The sequence below is a fragment of the Ranitomeya imitator genome, chromosome 3 (genome assembly GCF_032444005.1).
Source record: "Ranitomeya imitator isolate aRanImi1 chromosome 3, aRanImi1.pri, whole genome shotgun sequence".
Lineage (NCBI taxonomy): Eukaryota > Metazoa > Chordata > Amphibia > Anura > Dendrobatidae > Ranitomeya > Ranitomeya imitator.
Genome location: NC_091284.1, coordinates 168237438 through 168253682, shown reverse-complemented (window position 1 = coordinate 168253682; position 16245 = coordinate 168237438). Strand labels below are relative to the sequence as shown.

The 16245-nt window shown below is 42.5% G+C and overlaps 1 protein-coding gene across 3 annotated transcripts in view; it reads left to right on the top strand.

Annotated features, from left to right (window-relative positions):
* MID1 (midline 1) overlaps positions 1 to 16245 on the top strand; it is a 266283-nt gene that overhangs the window by 169346 nt on the left and 80692 nt on the right. For all 3 annotated transcript variants that reach the window (XM_069761598.1, XM_069761600.1, XM_069761599.1), the window contains 2 exons: positions 1966 to 2114; positions 4511 to 4638. In XM_069761598.1, coding sequence (XP_069617699.1) covers positions 1966 to 2114; positions 4511 to 4638 — 277 coding nt within the window. The remainder of the gene's footprint in view (positions 1 to 1965; positions 2115 to 4510; positions 4639 to 16245) is intronic.

The window sequence follows — 16245 nt, the reverse complement described above, 5'->3', positions numbered from 1 at the left end:
CCGTGATGTGAGGCCGGTATATGCTTGTCTCCTTATGTGATTAGTTACCCAGGGATTATCTAAACAAATGACCTCATGCACATTGGGCTTTTAAAACCTAATATGTGCAATTTGTAAATCACACTCTTACTCCAGCTATTCCTATTACATAAAATGGAGCCTTTTTATTTTATTTTTTTTACTAATAAAGCCACCACATGTGTAGGAATCCGAAAGCACCAGCATACACTGTGGTGTTGTAGAGACTGTATATCAAGTCACAATTGTCGCTCCCTCCAGTGGGGATCACAGTTCAGTTTTCATATCCTAGGTACACGCCCGCGGGTCACTTTGAGTTCAGGGTATGTGCGCACGACGTCTTTTCGATGCTGGTGTGCTGGCATTGTTGTTGAAGCAGAAGATGCTTCACGAAAACTTTGGCTTTCCTAACGTCATGTGGCGTGGTTTTTCCGTTCTTTTGCTTTTTGGTTGTTGTTTTTTTTTAACTTGCTATATACTGTATACAATAGTGGCGGCATCCAAGTAAAAGCTGCCAGCCAGAAGAATAGACTGATCACTTCTCTTAACCTCTTAATGGCTTTCGAAGCCTGAAGTGGTTAATAAAATTGACAAAAGACTAAACATTTGCAAAGCAAGTCATTTTTACATTGCTATGCATATGTTCATTTTTTATGTTTTTGTTTTTAGCAGTTTGTCGCGCAGGTTCCATGCAGAATCTGCCAGAAAAAGATGTCATGTACACTTACCCTTATGGGAATAGCTAGGCTACCTGGGCAAAGCCAGCACAGGAATATGAAAATGGTGTAAAAACCTTTTGGATGTTGCACGGGATTGGAATAGAAGGAAACCACATTTCTTTATACTGTATGTTAATGCCTACCAGGTCTGGCGCGAGGGGGGGTGCATAAAAAGGCATTAAAAAAATGTAATATAAAGAATTACCATATAACACAAGACCGTTAGCACATGCTATCAGTTTTGCCATCTATGTTCCATTAATACAATTGCTTAGCCTCTTTATTTTAAATTACTGTGTTTGAAACAGGTGAGATTTGCTTTATTGTCATAACCGAGTTGGCCCGAAACGGGATATATTCACAGGATGTGGACATTATGGCGATAACCTCAAAACTGTAAATGCAACCAGTGCAATTAATGAGTAGCTTTGAGGAGTGGGGGACTCGGACCCAGTAGGCTTTGGGAGAGAGACAGAGCATCTCAAGCATGATGAATAAAGTAGAGGTAGTAATGATTTGGATACAAGTAAAATGGATTGGTCATCGAATCCAGTCTTGAGGAGAAGAGGTCTCCTTTTGCGTTTTGGGGAGGGCATAAAATGTGAAGAATGATGAAAAAAGGAGGAAAGCACCGATTGGTAATAAGGGTTAGAAAAGAGTTGTAGATTGGTTTTCTAATGGTGCTCGGGTAGTGATGGGTAATTTTTTTTTGTGAGAGAGCAAAATTCCACCCAAACCATCTTGATTATCGTAATGCTTTGTGTTGTATAAGGTTAGATTGTGACACTGAACTCTGAGTGGATTGGCAATAAATCACAGTGAGTATTCACAAGCTACATGGAAGATCTCCTGCTCTCACTTCCTCCAGATGTATATGAAGATCGGGAGAGTGAAGCCAGTGTTGATTGGCCTCAGGGATCCTTTGACAAAACAATCCCCGGGAGAGCCAGTGCCAACACCGCTCGAACAACGCTGGCACCTCAGATGAGTATAAGTCATACAGCTGCCTCGGTAGGATTGCCATACCAGATGGGCATGGAAGGCCTTAGTCCTGATCTAGATGATCTAGGAAATTACGCCAAAAATGAATTTGTGTGTGTATTTATGGGTGGATGAGACTAAAGTGGTAGACTCTGCAAATTATAATCGAACACTTATGTTCTCAAACCAGTTACTCAATTTTGTATTCACAGAATTCTAATTTATTTTCATTGACTGTTCCTCAAAGGTGGTCCGGTTGAGAAAGTTGGCCCAGCAAGTCGCCAATTGCAAGCAGTGCATTGAACGCTCTACATCTCTCATTTCCCAAGCAGAGCTGTCTCTAAAGGAGGCAGATCACGCTCGCTTCCTCCAGTCCGCAAAAAGCATCACAGAAAGGTAAAGTGATTTTGTTTCATTTTCTACTTTATCTAAAAACTATTTTCAGCTTCAATATAAGCAACTGAGGCAACATTCTTTTTTTTTCTAATTCACCAGTGTTTGGCAGCCATGTTCATGTGTCGAAATGACAGATTATCGCCATGGGCGCATAAGCCAAGACAGGCAGAAAGCATACTGAACTATAGTATATACACAGATAAACATTTTTTTAACATAACATATCATTATGTCTGTTTGTATTATAGTTGACGGCTACTTTTGGTAGCAGATGATATATGGTGTACTGTTTCCAGTCTGCATCTTGTGTCTTCTACTTTAACATGGCCACCATTATTTTCTAGTCTACAACAGAAACTAAGTCTGATTTTGTTTAATGCAGTAACATGTTTGTAAGCCAAGATATTTTGGAAGGTTTTATGGCATATGTGTACAATTTATCAAGAAAACGTTCCCAGGAATTTTAAAGTTGGCCTTTTAAAGTCACCAGACTTGGCTCTTCAACCTATTGTTTTTCAAGATGAGAGAAAAAGATTTCAGCAGGGGAGACTTAGAAAATTTTCATCACAGGAAGCTTGAAATTTATGGTAAAATCTAGTCTTAAATGATATCCTTGCCAATTTTTTTTATTCCATATTTGTGTGGGAAAGAAAGGATATACACTTGACGTTATGGATTAAGGAAAGTTTGTTGAAGCTAAAACTAGGGGAATTAGTCAAGGATGAAGATGACCTGAAAGCTAATTTTACATGATCGGCTGAACTGTACATGCCAGGGACCACAGGACAAGCGCACAACAATCACAGCCTTTATGTGGATCTAAGGATCATTAATCATTGTAAATCATCATAGTAATAGTCTTTATAGAGTTTACATATGCAGATGACTGCCGCATGTAAAAGGAAGTGTAATGAGTGCCGATCCTCATGCACGGTCACCACTTGACGCTGCTTATAGGCAGATTGGTTGATCGTTGAAAAGCCTCTGGATAGGTTTTCTATGTCACAGAGTAGTAAGTTCGACAATGACATTAGATGATTTCTTGAAGATTGGCCATTGTTATTTCATCTTTATGGAAAAAAGGAGACATAATTTTTTGCCAAAGATATTGCCTGGTTGAAGCCAAAATCAACAGTGAGACTAAAGGGATTTTTATGGGGTTGTTCACAAAATAACAAGTTATCGCCCTAACCATAGGATAGGGAATAACTTGGTGATCGCTGGCGGTGCAACCGCTGAGACATCCCGTGATCCTGATATTGGTGCTCTGGACCTCTCTGCTGTCCCATCTAGAATGGAGCAGGGGTGCCAATCATTGACCCATGCTCCATTCATCGTCTATGGAATTGCGGAAGATAGTTGAGCTCTGTACTCAACTTTCACTGTCAGGCCCATTAACAATGAATGGAGCAGAGACTGAGCATGCAAACTTCCCCTCCATGGCCTACGGGCTGTAGCTCCGCTCTCTATGGGTTGTTGCTCATACCATCATAGGACCATTTATTGCAATATCACACAGCTTACGCTGTTTCTGGTACTAAAAGAAGATCCTCCTTTTTTGGGCATTATCTTGACAATGACAGCATGTTAAAACCAAGGCCTTCTGGTCTTAAATGCATTTCTTTTATACAATCTATTGAACATAAAGGGGCTGTCCGGCCTATTGATATAGATGATCTGTCTTTCAGATAGGTGATCAATACCAGATCTGCTTTCAGCTCTGAAGCCAACTGGATGCAGCCAGAGAACAGTGAAATGCAGCTGAGTAGGAGCTGAGCGTTAGTTTTCGGCTTCAGCGACTACACCGCGGACAGAACTGATTTTAGCTGAATAGTTTGCGGTTTCCATCCCGCCAGCACTGGAGCTGAAAAGCTCATTTGTGGGGGTGCTGGGTGTCAGAGGCCCACCACTTGGATATGGACAACCTTTCCTAAGGATATGTCATCAGGCCAGGCAACCCATTTAGCACAATAGATCTAGCATAAAAACTGATGCAGATGGCGAGTATCGAGAAAGCCAATATCAACCAATCTGTGTGCTTACAATTTTTAACCTATTTTGGGGGGGAGAAAAGCTGAAATGTGATTGGTTAACAGCAACACTGCATAGTCTTTACACGTAAGGTGTGTTATGTGCAATCCTTTGGTGATAGCTGATAATTCCGCTTCTTTGGCTAGGTCATATCCCAATGTGTACACCATGTTCATTGGCCCCAGAGAGCCTGTAAATGCACTTATTTCTGTTGTGGTTTAGCTTTGCTTCCACTTTACCTACGTGTCCTGATCCTTTTTCACGTTCTCAAATATTTTCTGTATCCGTGGAAAAACCACTCATGCTGTATTGTGAGATAACTACGTGTTGCGCCTCTGTTAAAACTTTTGTTTTTGTGTTTTTAGAGTTTCCATGGCAACTGCATCCTCTCAAGTGCTGATTCCCGAGATTAATCTGAATGACACATTTGACACATTCGCATTGGATTTTTCCAGAGAGAAGAAACTGTTAGAATGCCTTGATTATCTCACAGGTAAGACGGCGGTCAGCTACTATAATGTAATCATTCCAATGACAAACACTCATCATGAATCATTTTATTAGACTTTTCCTCCACACCAGGACATACTTTTTTTGTCATACTGAGCAGTGTTTTATGTAGGGAACAGAACATTAGTCCAGTGTCTGTAGCCGATTCTAATTTAGTAGTGCATGTAGCATTATCCATGCCATTTGTAATTACAGAACCCAACTTCACAGAACCTTTCCTGTTCTTGTTAGTCACATTATAAGTAATTTAAAAGTCAAAAGCTCAAACTAAAGTATTTTTTTAAATCTACTATACTTATAGAAAAGACATTTAAAGTGCTAAGTCACCTTAAAAAAATATACCTGTTTTTTTTTTCTGAAACATCGCCACTCTTCTACCTTTTGTTTTTCCTGGCAATATAGTATTATTCTCTTAAATTGAATCTGTCAGTAAAATCAACCCCTCCCCAAAATCGTATTCAAGGCTTTGAAATGTTAATTCATTAACAGTTGTACATCTTCTATCTGTTTCTGCAGTCCTGAGAAAGCAGAGTTTTAATTCATAATAAAATAAGGTATTAGGTGCTCTTGGCATGACAGAGCACTTAACAATCTCCTACCTCCCAAGGTTGTTTCCCTGTCTAGCACCTCCCTCTTTAACTTGATTGATAGTCAGCTATTAATCAAGCTAAAAAGGCTGGTCCTGGGAGAGAAACCAACTTATGAAGGCAGAAGATTAAGTGCTATGTTATGCCCAGAGCACTTAACTCCTTATTATTCAAAAAGATAATTTCTCTGGAATGCAGCAACAGATAGAAGATAAAAAGATTTCAGTGGATTAACATTTCAAAGTCCGACATGCCCATATATATGGGGTTGGTTTGTGGGGGTTGATCTTACTGACAGATTCCCTTTAAAAGATGCAGAGGTGCAGGATTAGACACATGCAATAATATCTTGAGTGTTTATTCTGAGGAATAAAAGCAGATCTTTAAGCTGCCATTTCTATTGTTAAGTGGATATTAGCTAAGTTTCTATGTACAGTCATGGCCGAAAGTGTTAGCACACTTGAAATTGTTCCAGAAAATGAATTAGTTCTCCCAGAACATTATTTTAATTGCACGTTTTCTTATACACATGTTTATTTCCTTTTTGTCTATTGGAACGGCACCAAAAAAAGGCAAATTGGACATAATTTCACACAAAACCTCAAATGTAGAATTTTGAACCGCTCTTCTTTTGCAAACTTTTCCAGGTCACTCATATTTGAAGGGTGCCTTCTAGTGATGAGCGAGTGTACTCGTTGCTCTGGTTTTCCCGAGCACGCTAGGGTGACTTCCGAGTATTTGCTCGGAGATTCAGTTTTCGTCGTGGCAGCTGAATGATTTACAGCTACTAGCCTGCTTGATTACATGTGGGGATTCCTAAGCAACCAGACAACCCCCACATGTACTCAGCCTGGCTAGTAGCTGTAAATCATTCAGCTGCCACGATGAAAACTAAATCTCCGAATAGTAACAAATACTCGGAGACCACCCGAGCGTGCTCCGGGGAACCCGAGCAACAAGTACACTCGCTCATCACTAGTGCCTTCTAAAAACAGCAATTTTAAGATCTCTCCATACGTGTTCAATTGGATTTAGATCCGGACCCATTGTTGGTCACTTCAGAGCTCTCCAGCGTTTTGTTTCCATCCATTTCTGGGTACTTCTTGAAGTATGTTTGGGGTAATTGTCCTTCTGGAAGATCCGTGACGTAGGACGCAAACCCAGCTTTCTGACACTGGACACTACATTGCTACCCCAAATCTATTGCTAATCTTTAGATTTCATGATGCCTTTAACTCAGTCAAGGCACACCGTGCCAGAGGCAGAAAAAACATATTTTACTGCAGGTACTGTCTTCTTTTCTTTGTAGGCCGTTTTCGGTAAACAGTGGAATGATGTGTTTTACCAAAAAGCTCTGTCTTGGTTTCATCTGTCTACAAGTCGCTTTCCCAGAAAGATTTTGGCAAACTGCAGTCTAGCTTTTTCTATGTCTATGTGTCATCAGTGGGGTCTTCCAGGGTCTCCTGCCATAGCATTTCATTTCATTCAAATGTCGACGGATAGTTTGCGCTAACAATGATGCACCCTGAACTTGCAGAACAGCTTAAATTTATTTGGAACTTGCAAAACCTACAAGAAACAAAATGAGCAAAAACCCTGCTGTAACTAAATAAGTAAAAAAGCAAAAGTGCATTTAAGTAACACAGAGTTCTTAGTAATACTGTTTTTGATCAAAAATAGCATAAAAGCCATCCTACCATCGATAAGGTGACTCTGGGAGGATCTACACTGTCTAATATTAAAAACCTTACCATGTGTCAAAGTTGAATTCAATGTGTGAATAAGGGCAGACAAAAGGACCGAGTGCCAACCAGTGGACACCAGTCTGGGGAAGCCTTTAAATGTGATTTCCAGCTCAGGAAAGGGAGGCCACACCCCGGCTTGCACAGAATGCAAAAATTCAAAGAAAAAAACACAAAAATTGAGCTTGGTTTGAGTTGCTATACATGCAGCACATAAACGCATGTCCTTTTGTCTGTTCTTATTCACACACTGAGGTAAACTTTGACACATGGTAAGGTTTTTAATATTAGACAGTGTAGGACCTCCCGATCAGAGTCGCCTTGTCGATGGTGGGATGGCTTTTATGCTATTTTTGATCAAAAACAGTATTACTAAGAACTCTGTGTTACTTAAATGCACTTACGGTATGCTTTTTTACTTATTTGTTTACAGCAGGGCTTTTGCGCATTGTTTTTCTTGTAGGTTTTGTATGTTTTATAGCCTGTGAGAACATGCGTTTATGTGCTGCATGTATACCAAATCAAACCAAGCTAAATTTTTGTGTTTTTTCTTCGGACGTTGGGGTTGCTTATCCACTATCCGGACAATACCCTGTTGCAACCTAACCTTTCATCAATTTTTGTTTTCTGTCCACATCTAGGAAGATTAGCTACAGTGCCATGGGTTGTAAACTTCTTGATTATGTACATGCACACTGTGGACAAAGGAATATCAAGATCTGTGGAGTTGGACTTGTAACCTTGAGATCGTTTATATTGTTCAACAATTTTGGTTCTCAAGTCCTCAGACAGTTCTCCGCTTTCTGTTCTCCATGATTAGTGTGGCACACACAGACACAATGCTAAGATTGAATCAATTTCTCCCCTTTTTATCTGGTTTCAGGTGTGATTTTAAAGGGATTCTGTCACCCCCAAAATCGCGGGTGAGGTAAGCCCATCGGCATCAGGGGCTTATCTTCAGCATTCTGGAATGCTGTAGATAAGCCCCCGATGTATCCTAAAAGATGAGAAAAAGACGTTAGATTATACTCACCCAGGGGCGTTCCCGCTGCTGGTCCGGGTCCGGCGCCTCCCATCTTCATCAGATGATGTCCTCTTCTGGTCTTCATGCTGCGGCTCCTGCGCAGGCGTACTTTGTCTGCCCTGTTGAGGGCAGAGCAAAGTACTGCAGTGCGCAGGTGCCGGGAAAGGTCAGAGTGGCCCATTCCTGCCCACTGCAGTACTTTGCTCTGCCTTCTACAGGACAGACAAAGTACGCCTGCGCAGGAGCCGCAGCATGAAGACCAGAAGAGGACGTCATCTGATGAAGATGGGAGGCGCCGGACCCAGACCAGCAGCGGGACCACCCCTGGGTGAGTATAATCTAACGTCTTTTTCTCATCTTTCAGGGTACATTGGGGGCTTATCTACAGCGTTCCAGAATGCTGTAGATTAGCCCTTGATGCCGGTGGGCTTACCTCACCCGCGATTTTGGGGGTGACAGATTCCCTTTAATATTAGGAAAAGTTGCCAGCTCACCATATCTTGTAGTACATCATGCATGGAATAACGCTCTTGACAGGCTTGGAGACAACAGGAAAAAACTGAGATTCCAGATTCTGGTGTTAATAATAAAACGTTTTGGGTATTTATTCAAGCATTTAAATATCCATGACAAATCATACAGAGAGCAGGAAACCATATGGCAATGCATTTTGAACTCAATCCAGGATTCTTCCTCAAGGCCCAATGTGAATGGATGGATACCATAGGATAAAAATCACATGACATTTAAAATATGCAAAATTACAGAAAGACACAAATACAAACAACAAAATAAGACAAAAGAATGTACCAAATATACTCGAGTATAAGCCTAGATTTTCAGCCCATTTTTTTAGATTGAAAGTGCCCCTCTCGGCTTATACTTGAGTCATTGTCCCAGGGGAGTGGCAGGAGTGGCGGCTGTCACATCATACTTACCCCCTCCTGGCATGGTCTCTGCACGTCCCTGCTTCTCAGATGGTCTCTGGAGCTGGCAGCTCTTCCTGTGTTAAGCGGTCACCTGGTACCGCTCATTAAAGTAATGAATATGGACGCGTCTCCACTCCCATAGGCGTGGTGCGCATATTCATTACTTTAATGAGCTGTACCATGTGACCGCTGAACACAGGAACAAGCTGCCGGTGCCAGAGACCATCGGAGAAGCAGGGACTTGCAAAGACCGCACCAGGAGGGGGTGAGTATGACGGGAGAGGGTGGGCCATACGATATTCACCAATCCCTGTTCCACCGCCTGGCTTCGTCTTCCGCGTCCTCTGGCTGTGACGTTCAGAGGTAGTGATGGCGTGTTTAATGCATGCCCTCTGCCTGAACAGTCACTGCAGAGACCCTGAAGACACAGCGGCGCGCAGCCGTGGAACGGGGACATGTGAATATTGCAAGTGCCAGGGGTTTGAGCCAGCGGCGACACCGGCACCTGACCCCCATAGTGCATTGGTGTCCCTAGCCTGCTCAGGACACCAGCACCAGGCCCCCAGCGATAAGAGGCGAGTATGATTTTTTTTTTTGTTTTTTTTTTATCGCAGCAGCGTTATATGGAGCATATTATTCTATGGAGCATCTTATGGGGCCATCAACTTTTATGGAGCAGCATATGGGGCATAGTATTCTATGGAGAATCTTATGGGGCCATCATTAACCTTTTATGCAGCATTATATGGGGCATATTTTAATATGGAGCATCTTATGGGGCCATCATTAACCTTTTATGCAGCATTATATGGGGCATATTTTAATATGGAGCATCTTATGGGGCCCATCATGAACTGAATAGAGCATTATATGGGGCTCCTGATTCAATATGAATATTCAAAAACATGTAACCTACTGATGTCTCAATTAATTTTACTTTTATTGGTATCTGTTTTTATTTTTGAAATTTACCAGTAGCTGCTACATTTCCCACCCTAGGCTTATACTCAAGTCAATAAGTTTTCCCAGTTTTTTTTTGGCAAAATTAGGAGTCTCTGCTTATACTCGAGTATATACAGTACATAAAAAAAAAAAAACAGGACAGCCTGAACAAAACCTAACAATGGCACATGATATCGCAACGCAAGTTTAAACCCTCTGGAAATGTAGTTCCCAAATTGAATATCCAGAAGGCTTCCCTGGTTAGAAGTAACCGTCTCGTATCTCCACCCCACGGTGTTTCCTTCACCCTTTCAATGCCAAAAACCTGAATGGGGGATAATTGTCTTTGATGACAGGTAATAAAGTGATTAGCAGCAGAGGAAATGTTTCTGTTGGCAAGATTATTTGCATTAGTTAAGATCCACAACTTGCTGTCAGTGAATGAAAACATTCTTCTTTGGTCTTGTTCCCAAGGGAGAGCGTGGTCCTTAGGGTACCGTTACACTATACGATTTACCAACGATCACAACCAGCGATACGACCTGGCCGTGATCGTTGGTAAGTCGTGTGGTCTCTGGAGAGCTGTCACACAGACAGCTCTCCAGCGACCAACGATGCCGAGGTCCCCGGGTAACCAGGGTAAACATCGGGTTACTAAGCGCAGGGCCGCGCTTAGTAACCCGATGTTTACCCTGGTTACCAGCGTAAAAAAAAACAAACAGTACATACTTACATTCCGGTGTCTGTCCCTTGCAGTCTGCTTCCCGCACTGACTGACCGTAAAGTGAAAGCACAGCACAGCGGTGACGTCACCGCTCTGCTTTCACTTTACGGCCGGCAGTCAGTCAGTGCGGGAAAGCAGACGGCAAGGGACCTGACGGACACCGGAATGTAAGTATGTACTGTTTTTTTTTTTTTTTTTTTTTTTTTTACATTTATGATGGTAACCAGGATAAACATCGGGTTACTAAGCGCGGCCCTGCGCTTAGTAACCCGATGTTTACCCTGGTTACAAGCGAACGCATCGCTGGATCGGTGTCACACACACCGATCCAGCGATGACAGCGGGAGATCCAGCGACGAAAGAAAGTTCCAAACGATCTGCTACGATGTACGATTCTCAGCAGGGTCCCTGATCGCTGCTGCGTGTCAGACACAGCGATATCGTATGGATATCGCTGGAACGTCACGAATCGTGCCGTTGTAGCGAGCAAAATGGCACTGTGTGACGGTACCCTTAGAAATATCATTTAGATGTCCATTGATTCTGATTTTCATTTTATGACTAGTGCATCCTATATAGAACAACTGGCATACTGCACAGCGAATACAATAAACTACGTTTTTAAAATTGCCATTAATATGTTGTTTAGTTTGATGTGTTTGGGTATTATTATTATTTGAAAAAGTGTTACACGGACTGGCACATTTTACAACGTGCAGCCCACATCTATATGAGCCCTTGTAGATAAGCCATGTGATACTGGGCCTATTAGATCTAACGAAACTAGGTACGTTGCTCAAAGATGGAGCTTTTTTTGCGACAATGTAACAGCCAGATTTAAATATAGAAGCTAGAGTATTATCCTCATGCAATACAGGTAAGTAGTTTAAGAAGAACAATTTCTATACACACCACAGTATCCATTATTTGAACGCATCCATCGGTTTGGTAGATTTATCGATGATCTCATTTGGTGTGGTAAAGTTACAGATATTTACCATTTTATTGATTACATTAATACCCATGGTTACAGTCTCAAATTTATCCCCCCCCCCTTTTTTTTTTTTTTTTTTAAAGTCTACCACCATTACTTTTTTGGATCTGCCCTTTACTGATTTATCTGGACATTGTCTCATCATCTATATATAGATCTATATATAGAAGATCCACTGCTGGAAATACTAATCTCCACCCCACTAGCCAGCACCCCAAACACCCCACATCTGGAGGTTTCGAAACTGCAACGATGATCTGATTAGTGAACATAAAACGAAGATTTCGGAATCCAGGTTGTTACATAAGGGTTATTCTAGATGGACGTTGAATTGTGCGCGCGATACTGCTGGTGGAAAGGATAGAATCAACTTGATTGAATATAATCGTAGGAAAACCACCAGAAATATTGCCAATAAGTCACTCAGACCAGTTTTGTCCTTTCTATATAGCTCATAATTTATATCACTATTAAACATCATGAAATCCTTCATGGAGTAACGACAAGGGTTTTTATAGCTGTGGGGCTGCACATTGTAAAACGTGTGAATATGCCAGTTCATGTTCCCTAATCACATATGACGTTCCCTAATCAAAGTCATTTTATGTGTGTGTAGCCCATTCACTATCTCCATCTATCCCCCACCCCCTGAAGATGGCAGGACCATCATTGTAAATACACACCTGTACTTTGTATCTCCCCCTCCTCATTGTAGATTGTAAGCTCTCACGAGCAGGGTCGTCTTATTTTGCTTTAATTATTGTATTGTTAACGTTGTTACTTATGTCTGTTGTGTTTGAAACTGTTAAACTGTAAAGCGCTGCGGAATATGTTGGCGCTATATAAATAAAGATTATTATTATTATTGCTTTTTCAAACCATAATAAACACCCAAACACATCATATTAAACAATGTATTGATTGTAATTTTAAAACCTAGTTTATTGTATTCGCTGTGCACTTTGCCAGTTGCTCTACATAGGATCCACTGGTTGTAAAATTAAATTCAGAATCAATGAACATCTAAATTATATTTCTAATGGAAATAATCTTGCCAACAGAAACATTTCCTCTGCCACAAAGCACTTTATTACCTGTCATCAAAGACCATTATTGTCCATTCAGGTTTTTTGGCATCGAAAGGGTGAGGGAACCGCCGCGGGGTGGAGACATGAGACGGTTACTTCTAACCAGGGAAGCCTTTTGGTTATTCAATTTGGGAAATATATTTCCAGAGGGCTTAAACGTGTGTCGCAGTATCATGTGACATTTTCTAGGTTTTGTAAATGCTGTTCTGTTTTTTTTTTTCTTTTATGTATGGTATATTCTTTTGTCTCATTTTATTTGTATTTAACCCCTTCATGACCTTGGGATTTTCCGTTTTTCCGTGTTCGTTTTTCGCTACCCTTCTTCCCAGAGCCATAACTTTATTTTTCCATCAATATGGCCATGTGAGGGCTTATTTTTGGCGGGACGAGTTGTACTTTTGAACAACGTCATTGGTTTTAGCATGTCGTGTACTACAAAATGGGGAAAAAAAATTCCAGGTGCGGTGACATTGCAAAAAAAGTGCAATCCCACACTTGTTTTTTGTTTGGCTTTTTTGCTAGGTTCACTAAATGCTAAAACTGACCTGATATTATGATTCTCCCGGTCATTACGAGTTCATAGACACCAAACATGACTAGGTTATTTTTTATCTAAGTGGTGAAAAAAAATTCCAAACTTTGCTAAAAACATAAATTGTGCCATTTTCCGATACCCGTAGCGTCTCCATTTTTCGTGATCTGGGGTCGGGTGAGGGCTTATTTTTTGCATGCTGAGCTGACGTTTTTAATGATACCACTTTTGTGCAGATATGTTATTTTGATCGCCCGTTATTGCATTTTACTGCAATGTCGCGGCGACCAAAAAAACGTAATTCTGGCATTTCAATTTTTTTTCTCTCTCTACGCCGTTTAGCGATCAGGTTAATGCTTTTTTTATTGATAGATCGGGCGATTCTGAACGCGGCGATACCAAATATGTGTAGGTTTGATTTTTTTTTTTTTTTTAAATTGATTTATTTTGAATGGAGCGAAAGGGGGTGATTTAACCCCTTAGCGACCGCCGATACGCCTTTTAACGGCGGCCGCTAAGGGTACTTAAACCACAGCGCTGTTAATTAACGGCGCTGTGGAAAAAGTCAATAGCGCCCCCCAGAGGCCGATTTTCTCCGGGGTCTCGGATGCCGGGGGTAGCCGAGACCCCAGAGAACATGATTATTGGGGTTTTTAACCCACCCCGCATTTGCGATCGCCGGTAATTAACCGTTTACCGGCGATCGCAAAAAAAAAAAAGCGATCTCTTTTTAATTTCTCTGTCCTCCGATGTGATCGCACATCGGAGGACAGAGAAAAGGGGTCCCAGGTGGCCCCCCAATACTCACCTAGCTCCCCCGATGCTCCTCGTGTCTCCCGGTGGGCGCCGCCATCTTCAAAGCCGGCACCGGGAGAATCTTTGGGGTCTCGGCTGCCGGGGGTAGCCGAGACCCCAAAGAGCATGATCGGGGTCGGTTTTACCGACCCCTGTTTTGCGATCGCCGGTAATTAACTGTTTACCGGCGACCGCAAAAAAAAAAAAAAAAGTAAAGTGTAATTCTCTGTCCTCTGATGTGATCGCACATCAGAGGACAGAGAAATAGGGGGATTCGGGACCCTACAATACTCACCTGTGTCCCTGGATCCTCTTGCTGCTCCTCCTGGCCGCCGGCAGAAGAACATGGCGGACGCATGCCCAGTGCGCCCGCCATCTGTCTCCATCTGCCGGCCGGCAGGAGAACAGCAGTTGGGGCTAAAATTAGGGTTAGGGGTAGGGTTAGGGGTAGGGTTAGGGGTAGGGTTAGGGGTAGGGTTAGGGGTAGGGGTAGGGTTAGGTTAGGGCTAGGGTTAGGGCTAGGGTTGGGGCTAAATATAGGGTTTGGGTTGGGGCTAAATTTAGGGTTAGGGTTGGGGCTAAATTTAGGGTTAGGCTTCTTTCACACTTACGTCGGTACGGGGCCGTCGCAATGCGTCGGCCCGACATACCGACGCACGTTGTGAAAATTGTGCACAACGTGGGCAGCAGCTGTAGTTCTTCAACGCATCCGCTGCCCAATCTATGTCCTGGGGAGGAGGGGGCGGAGTTACGGCCACGCATGCGCGGTCAGAAATGGCGGATGCGACGTACAAAAAAACGTTTCATTGAACGTTTTTTTGTGCCGACGCTCCGCCAAAACACAACTGATCCAGTGCACGACGGACGCGACGTGTGGCCATCCGTCACGATGCGTCGGCAATACAAGTCTATGGGCAAAACACGCATCCTGCGGGCACATTTGCAGGATCCGTTTCTTGTCCAAAATGACGGATTGCGACGGAATGCCAAACGACGCAAGTGTGAAAGTAGCCTTAGGGCTAGGGTTAGGGTTGGGGCTAAAGTTAGGGCTAGGGTTGGGGCTAAAGTTAGGGTTAGAGCTGGGATTAGGGTTAGGGTTTGGATTAGGGTTGGTATTAGGGTTAGGGTTGGCATTAGGGTTACGCTTGGGATTAGGGTTAGGTTTGGGATTAGGGTTAAGGTTAGGGTTGTGATTAGGGTTAGGTTTGAGGTTAGGGTTGAGATTAGGATTAGGGGTGTGTTGGATTTAGGGTTTTGATTAGGGTTATGGTTAGGGTTGACATTAGGGTTGTTTTGGGGTAAGGGTTGTGATTATGGTTAGGGTTAGTGATTAGGATTATGGATCAGGTTGGGATTTTAGGGTTAGGGGTGTGTTGGGGTTAGGGTTGGAGCTAGAATTGGGGGGTTTCCACTGTTTAGGTACATCAGGGGGTCTCCAAACACGACAGCCAATTTTGCGCTCAAAAAGTCAAATGGTGCTCCCTTCCTTCTGAGCTCTGCCGTGCGCCCAAACAGTGGGTTACCCCCACATATGGGGCATCAGCGTACTCGGGATAAATTGGACAACAACTTCTGGGGTCCAATTTCTCTTGTTACCCTTGTGAAAATAAAAACTTGGGGGCTACAATATCTTTTTTGTGAAAAAAAAAATATTTTTTATTTTCACGACTCTGCATTCTAAACTTCTGTGAAGCACTTGGGCATTCAAAGTTCTCACCACACATCTAGATAAGTTCCTTGGGGGGTCTAGTTTCCAAAATGGGGTCACTTGTGGGGGGTTACTACAGTTTAGGTATATCAGGGGCTCTGCAATCGCAACATAATGCCCACAGACCATTCTATCAAAGTCTGCATTCCAAAAAGGCGCTCCTTCCCTTCCGAGCTCTGCCGTGCGCCCAAACAGTGGTTTACCCCCACATATGGCGCATCAGCGTACTCGGGATAAATTGGACAACAACTATTGCAGTCCAATTTCTCCTGTTACCCTTGTGAAAATAAAAACTTGGGGGCTACAATATCTTTTTTGTGGAAAAAAAAAATATTTTTTATTTTCACGACTCTGCATTCTAAACTTCTGTGAAGCACTTGGGCATTCAAAGTTCTCACCACACATCTAGATAAGTTCCTTGGGGAGTCTAGTTTCCAAAATGGGGTCACTTGTGGAGGGTTTCTACTGGTTAGGTACATCAGGGGCTCTGCAAACGCAACATAATACCCGCAGACCATTCTATCA